Source organism: Trichechus manatus, unplaced genomic scaffold (assembly GCF_000243295.1).
Source record: "Trichechus manatus latirostris isolate Lorelei unplaced genomic scaffold, TriManLat1.0 scaffold00060, whole genome shotgun sequence".
Classification (NCBI taxonomy): Eukaryota; Metazoa; Chordata; class Mammalia; order Sirenia; family Trichechidae; genus Trichechus; species Trichechus manatus.
The window spans coordinates 5,495,329-5,503,236 of NW_004443996.1; the positions used below are offsets into that span (position 1 = coordinate 5,495,329).

Here is a 7,908-nt window from a genome sequence, read left to right on the forward strand (position 1 = left end):
CCTCGGGGAGTTTGGATGTGTCCATGGGGCCTCCGTGACCTTTCCTTGTACAGGTTGTGTTAGTTTCCCCTGTATTGTGTACTGTCTGACCCTTCACCCAAGATACCACTTGTCTATTGCCTATTTAGTATTCCCCCCCCACCCCTCCCATCCCTGGTACGGAACTCCTGATTTCTTGAAGAGTTATGTATATTAATCTTTATTATTCTTCCTCTGGTAGTTCCAAGAAGTTTTCTTCTGAAAGATTTTTTGATTCTTTTGTCTTGCGTGCTTGCTGAAGCCATCATGTTCTGCCTCTTTATGTGATTTGATATTGACTGTTGTCTCCGAGCCATTAATAAGTTATTATATTTATTTATTTTGTGTTGGTTACTCTGTGCTTGCTTCCTGTTTTCTTTTGTTTTGATATGCCCGGATAGGCAGCCTGTGTGACTTATTTTGATTATTGTCGCCTTTGAAGCTCTAACATCCTGTCATCAGGTGGTTAAATCTGTTACTAAAAATGTGAGTTTGCGAGTCCATTTACTTTTCTTTTATGGATTCAGCTCAGGTGTCCAGGTAGTGGGTCATGAAGTGTGTGGAGCAGGCTGTCACCTACAGTCCTAGATGGGGAGCGGTGTTTGGAGTAGGCACAAATATCTGGCTGCAGTAAGGGCTCACGCACTGAGCAAGGCAGGGGACTGACGGCTGCCCCTGAGTTTTCTGGGAGGAGAGCGTGTCCTGGTTCCCTGGAGCTTGTACGTGGGTGGGTTTTGCAGCTGGATTATGGGCACCCAATACTGTTGGCTGTAAGGAGTGGGAGGCACCACTTATGATTGGACCCCTGTTGCAGGTGGCTAGGTGGCACGGGTGGAGCTGCCAGTCATCAGGCCCCTGATGTGGGTAGGTGAGGACCCTGCTTAATGGGCAGAGGGGTGTCAAATGTCACAAACCTACCACTCCACCATATAGCTGACAGTTGAAGTTAGTTTTCAGGTATATACCCTGTTGTACTGTGCTAATGAAGGCCTACGCTGTTGAAATTGGCCCACAAAAGTCCATTCAGTGGTGAATGGCATTCAAAGTCCATGGACCCCTTATGTCTCTGCCTAGGCAAAGGAGCTGTGCCTACCCTAAGTTCCCAGTTTAGGGGAGGTGACAGATTATTTATTCCTGTTTGTTAATTTTTGTCTCTCCAAGGCCGGGAAAATGTCTCAGGACACCTGATGGGTCCTACTTCTGGCCTAGGGGATGCAGTAGTCCCTGAAGGCAGCCTGAGACCGCAGTGCAGAGCAGGGAGGGGGCAGGTAAATGGGAGAGAGATTTTTCCCAAAGGGGTTGTTTTTTGATCTGCACAATAGGTCAGATGCCTTACTTATCCATTGCTGATTGAGCACCGCTTTTACTGGTTCTGGAGTCTCTAGTAAACTCTCTGCCGCTGGGTCTCTCTGGATGTGGAAATCGCCTCCTGAACACCACTGCTTGCCTCACTGAGCACGCCAGCTGATCCGGCCTGAAGGATGCCAGCTCACCCCAGGTCAGGTCTGGCAACTCCTCGCTACTTCCGAATCATCTCTCCCTCCTCCTGCCACTCAGTCCGATTCCTCACCTTTACCTTTGATGTTCAGGGCTCCTAGATTGTCATATACAATCGATTTATTTGTTTTTTCATGGCTTTGTTTTAAGAGGGACCACCAGAAGCATCTGACTACTCCGCCATCTTGGCCCCACCTCCTTCGTCTTTTGATTTCTTGACTGCTGCTTCCATGGGTGTTGATTGTGGATCCAAGTAAAATGAAATCCTTGAAAACTTCAGCCTTTTCTACTTTTATCATGATGTTGTTTATTGATCCAATTGTGAGGATTTTTCTTTTCTTTATGTTGAGGTGTAATCCATACTGAAGACTGTGGTTTTTGATCTTCTTTATTATAGTTTATTTAAGAGGTATCTTGGGGTAACTTTCTTAAATTTTATCCTGTTTGGGGTTCACTGCCTTCTTGAGTCTGTAAAGTTATGTCTTTCACTAAATTTTCATCTATTCTTTAACAATTTTTTCTGCATTAATCTTTTATGTTTTTTGTGAGATCCCAGTGACAGGGATTTTAGCCCTTTTGATACTGTTCCATATGTTTCTGAGGCTCTGTTCATTTGTTTTAATTTTTTTTCCTCTCATCTTCATATTGGATAATTTATATTGATCTGTTTTAAAGTTTGTTATTTCTTCTGTCATCTCCATTCTTTCATAGAGCACATGGCATATTTTTTTTAAACAAGTTCGTATATTATGTTTTGGTTCTAAAATTATTTATATTTGGTTCTTTTTTATAGTTTCTATTTCTGAAAAATTTTTATCATTCCATTCAGGTGCGTTTATTCAAAGGAGCAGTTATAATAACTTCTTTAAAGTCTTTTTCAGATAATTTCAACATCAGAGTCATCCTGTTGATTTTCTTTTTCCCTTGAGAATTGGTCACATTTTCTTGCTTGTGTGTTTTTTCTTGTATTTTTTGTATGTCGAGTTATTTTCAGTTGTATGCCATTTGAATGTTATGTTTTGAGACTCTGGGTCCTGTTAAAATACTCTGAAGAATTCTCTCTCTCTCTCTCTCTTTTTTTGCTTTAGCAAGCAATATACCTGATTATATTCAGACTCCAAGCTCTGTCTCACCCTCTCTGGATAATGCTTCCAGTGTTAATTCAGTTTTCAGAGTTTTTGCTATGCTGTTTAGGTCAGCCCCTTGCATATATGTCTGACATTTGAATAGTGGTTGATATTGTAATTCAGTTTTCAAAACTTTTGTTATACTTCTTTAATTCTATTCTGCACACGTGCAATTTGACATGAAGACTGAGACCTGTGTCAGTTTTTACACAGAATTGGGGGATCTCCTTCTCCCATCCTATCCTTGCCGTGATTTCTTCCACACTTCCCGATTCCCAGGGGCCCCTTATCCTGGTTTCTTTGGCAAGAAGTATCGGTTTCTCTGAATCTTAACCTTTCTTGCTATTATACAGCTGGTGACTGCGCTGGGGGTGAAGTGAAAAGATATTGGGGGGAGGAAACATATTGATGACTACTCCCACACTTTTTGTATCACAGGGGCCTCTTTTCCTGGTTCTTGTGGCCAGAGAGATAGACTTTCTTTTGATCTAGGCTTGCCTTGGAGTAGGACTGGGAGTCAGAAAAAGGAAAAAAAAAAAGCAAAAAATAACCCCAAAACTGGGTGTTCTCCCTATACTTACTGGCTCTTATCAGCATCTTTTCCTGGTCCTTTGACTAAAAAGTGGGATTTCTGTTGGATTTTTGTTTTTCTTGCTCACTGTAGAGTTCCATGACTCAGGCTGTCCTTGGATCAAACAAGGAAATAAAGGAGGAAAGTAAACCCAGGAAATTCATCAGAGTACCAGTTATTACTCAAGTTTTGATCTCCCTACCTAATCCACTTGCTATTGTTTAGTTTTCAGGTAGTTTCTTTTTGTATTTCAGAGTATTTAGTTTATAATCGGGTAGAGAGAGGGTTAGTGGACTTACTTCATTTTGGCTGTCACCCACCAGAAGCTCTATTTAAATTTCCCCTTTTATAAAAAAAAAAATTCTGTGCACATTTACAAATGCACAGTTGTAAAATTTATTTTTCTCTAGACTATCTTGCTATTGCTTAATTTTCAGACACCTTCATTAGGATTTGGCAGACTTTTCCTATAAAGGGCCACATAGTAAATATTTTACACCATAGTTAATATGTAAATAAAAGGTTATGGCTTTCTTCCAGTAAAACTTCAGTTACAAAAACGTAGTTTGCCAACCTCTGATCTAAATTCTCTATACTATTTCCTGAAGTAGTGGTTAAAGAGTAAGTATTATTACTTACTGAGATTTGTATGTTAAAACAATTTTATTTTCATGTCCACTTTTATCCCTTGTTTTCAGTTTATTTTTTCTTCTGTATAGTATCTCATAGAATTGAATTGAGCTGAATGTAAGGAGAATAATTTACAACACTATAATTATATACAACTCTAACTCTTCCCATCCTAATTTGCTTTGGATATATCCCCACAATAGGTTTCCTCTGTGGAAGTTTTTTGTTTTTCTTTTTTTGATCTCATAAATATTTGGTGAGAGACTGTCTTAATGGAAATACGTAAGTCGTATATTTAGTATAATTTAGCATATCATCATCCATAATAGCAAAGCTCTAAACAATCTAAAATGAAACATAAAGCTCTGAAAATCAAGGATTCTCAAGAACAATCTGGAAACCATATTAATAGTGTTCCTCGTCTAAGTACCTTCCATGTATCCTTTGTCCTATAGTGTTTAAGCATGGATCTTGTTGGATTGTGAAGGGGAATGAGTATAGTTACATTTTTCTTAGTTATTACTATTGTTTTAATACTCCCAAACTTCAACTTTTGAACAATGTTTTTCAGGTAAATGGTCTTAAAATGGTTGATGAACCAATGGAAGAAGGAGAAGCAGATTCTAGCCACGTAAGTACTCTTTTTTTTAATATTTTATTTTTGTTGCTGTTGAGAGTGTACACAGCAGAACATAACCCATATCCAACAATTTCTACATGCACAATTCTGTGACATTGATTACATTCTTTGAGTTGTGTGACCATTCTCACCCTCCTTTTTCAAATTCTTCCTTCTCCATTCACATAGACTCATTGCCCCCTAAGTTTCCTATCTAATCTTTCTAGTTGCTGTTGTAAATTTGATCTCATATAGATAGATCTTTAAAGAGCACAATGCTCAGTGCAGACATTCTTTACTAGTTAAGCTAAACTATTGTTTGGTTTTAAGAAGACTTGAGGGGATATTTTTGGTTTAAGGTTTAAAGATTATCTCTGAGTAATAGTTTCAGGGGTTCATCAAGCCTCCATGGCTCCAAAAAGTCTGGATTTCATGAGAATTTGAAATTCTATTCTGCATTTTCCCCCTTTTGGTCAGGATTCTTCTATGGAATCTTTGATCAAAATGTTCAGTAATTTTAGCCAGCCACAATCCAGTTCTTTTGGTCTCATGGCAAAGGTGGCAGTTGTTCATGGAGGCAATTAGCCACACATTCTATTTCCTCCTCCTATTCCTGACCCTCCTTCTTCCTTTGTTGCTCCAGGTGAACAGAGACCAATTGTTGTGCCTTGGATGGCCACTTACAAGTTTTAAACCCCAGGCCGTATGCAGTGAACTAGGAGGTAGAAGAGGAGCACTAAATACATTATTAGGCCAATTAACTAGTATGTCCCATGAATCCATGATCCTAAACCTCAAAACCAAGGAATCAAATCCCATGAGGTGTTTGGTTGTACATAAGTAACCTCAGCAGCTACTCTTTTTGTTGTTGTTGTTGCAAATATATCTATCACACAGTGTTTGCCAATTCAACTTTTTACCGGTGTACAACTTATTGGCAGCAGTTATATTAATCAGCTGTGCAGCCCTACCCTTAATTAATGTGGTTTTTCCATTATTTTAAACTGAAACTCAATATTCCATAATCAGTAAACACACCCCGCCGCTTCCTCCTCCCTCCCACCCTTGGTAACTACTAATAAACTTTGGTCTCTATACATTTGGCTGTTCTTGTCTTTTTATATAAGTGAGGTCATATGACATTTATCATTTTGTGATTGACTTATTTTACTCAGCATAATGTTCTCAAGCTCCATCCATATTGTAGCATGTATCAAGACTTCATTTCTGTTAGTAGCTGAGTAGTACTCCATTGTATATATGTACCACATTTTGTTTATCCATTCATCTGTTGGCCTTGTGAGTACTCTTACTAACTTGTTAAGCCTCAGTATTAGCATATAAGGAGAGAAAATGATGGGAAAGGAAAAAAATTGTCAGTTAAAGAAACATATTCAAATGAGTTGATATTAAGCAAATTTAATTATTAAAAAATCAACTGCAGTGCAAAATATAGGACAGGCTTTCCTATCAGAAATTCTTATGCATGAGGTTTTTTTTTCAAATGACTTTATTGAACTATAGTTTTAATACCATAAAATTCACCCATTTTAAGTGTAATGGATGGAATTTTTACTTGCCAGTATATTATTTGGATTACAGAATCCTCTAAATTAAATTACATATGAGTATCTTCAACTTCAGGGTAGAAAAGATTTAACTTGGCAATATGTAACCACAGGGATAACCTGAGCTTATTTAAAACCCATTTCCTTGAGAGATATCTGGCAACATGGTGCTCTAGGCAGAAGCACCACACCATCCCTCCACAGCAAAGATCCGAAAAACTAAGCCAAACAGAGAAAACAGCAATCCTGAAACCCTAAACATCAAATGAAGATATAAAGAACTCAGCCAAACACAGAATGGAATAAGAAACTGACAGAGAACAGAGAGCAGGGAGACATACATGCAAAGGTCCTCTGTTAGCTAACGCAGTGCCGATCCGCCATCTAGGACTCCTATCAGAGACCAGTGAACAGGGGCTGCGAGAAAGCAGCTTCACGGAGCTTCCAGCAGGAGACAGAACAACCGGTAAATAGCGATATACACTTTCCCACCCCGCACCCTTCTTCACCCGCACTCGGCCTCCTCTGCTTCCCGTGGCCACAATCTCTTGGCCAGGAAGCACCGGCTGCTTGGATTCCACCTGCCCGTGCTGGCCGACTCCCTGAGTGCCATTTGTTGACTGCTGGTGTTACTTTTTTCTGCTTCTTTTGATTTCTTTCTTACCTCTCACCACCTCCCCCTCCTTTTGCTCAAATACCTGGCTCCGTGCACCATCTTTGCTTCTTCCTGAGGGGCTGTGGAGCTCCATTCGAGTGTGGAACTGCTTCCTGGTCCGTGCTGCCATGCTGGTGAGATCCCGGGGCTTTTTGTTGTTTGTTTGTTTTCCGTTGTTTGTTTGTTTTCCTTTTCTTTTCTCGAGCTGGGAGCCCGTTCTGGCTGGGCGGTGCTGTGCAGCTTGGGACCTACCCCCTCAGCTTACCCTGAGGGTATTTCTTTGTTCGCATTATTTTTTTCTGTTTTTTTGCAGCTTTTCTTGTTCTTTTTTTTTAATTTGTTTTGTTTTCTTTTCCCTCTTTTTTCCTTTTTGTCTTTCTTCATTACTCAGTTTTTTGTCTCTCTATACTTTCCTTCTCTTCCTTTCCCCTGGATACCTGGCACCAAATACCTCTATGGCTCCTAGCCAGGCTGTACTTCAACACCTAGGAACAACTTCCCCAGACCTCGTAGCCACACCAGTGGGATCCCTGGGAGCTTTGCTGTTCTTTTTTTCTCTCTAATTTTTATTTGTTTATTTATTTCTTTTTTTTTTCTTCTACTTCCCCTTTTTGTTTTTCTCCATTTTGTAGTCTCTCAACTCTCCACTCCAACGGCAGGCTCCCCTAGCACTCTTTTTTGTTTGTGTGTTTTTGGCTCCTGTTCCTCTTTCTTCTCTGCCATACCCATCTTAGCTCCACACATCACAATCTCCCACCTCCATCCTGCCTACCGGCACCGTGCGCTAAACATCACACCACCAAGCAGCACAGGCAAGGCCTACTGGCACCTGCCCTGCATTGATTACCAACCTGCTCTGGTGGCTGTAGTAAGTGCCACAAACAACCCATCCCAGCAACTCCTATTTGGCTATAACCGTCTTGCTGTACCATATCTGAGCAACTGACCCTGCCAGTTGGAGAAGCTGGTGAAAAGTATCATGCCCACAGATGAGTAAACAACAAAGAACACACAGCTCGCCTGCTCAGATGTAGCCAAATTAAACAAAAAAAAGGATGAAACAAACAAATCTAAAATCAATAAACAAGAAAAATAACTACTGAATGCCCTGAAGACAGCAGATAATATCAAAACATTTACAAAAACAGGACAGGATGGTTCCAGTAGGCATCCAAAATAAAACACCAGATGACTTTCCAGTAGAAAAAAACCACTTGAACTAC

General features: G+C 40.0%; 1 protein-coding gene across 1 annotated transcript in view; it reads left to right on the forward strand.

The window, feature by feature from the left end:
- Positions 1-7,908, forward strand: part of RPS6KA6 (ribosomal protein S6 kinase A6) — a 237,072-nt gene that overhangs the window by 99,154 nt on the left and 130,010 nt on the right. The window contains exon 2 of the mRNA XM_004378878.2: positions 4,415-4,474. Within this exon, the coding sequence (XP_004378935.1) occupies positions 4,415-4,474 (60 nt within the window). The remainder of the gene's footprint in view (positions 1-4,414; positions 4,475-7,908) is intronic.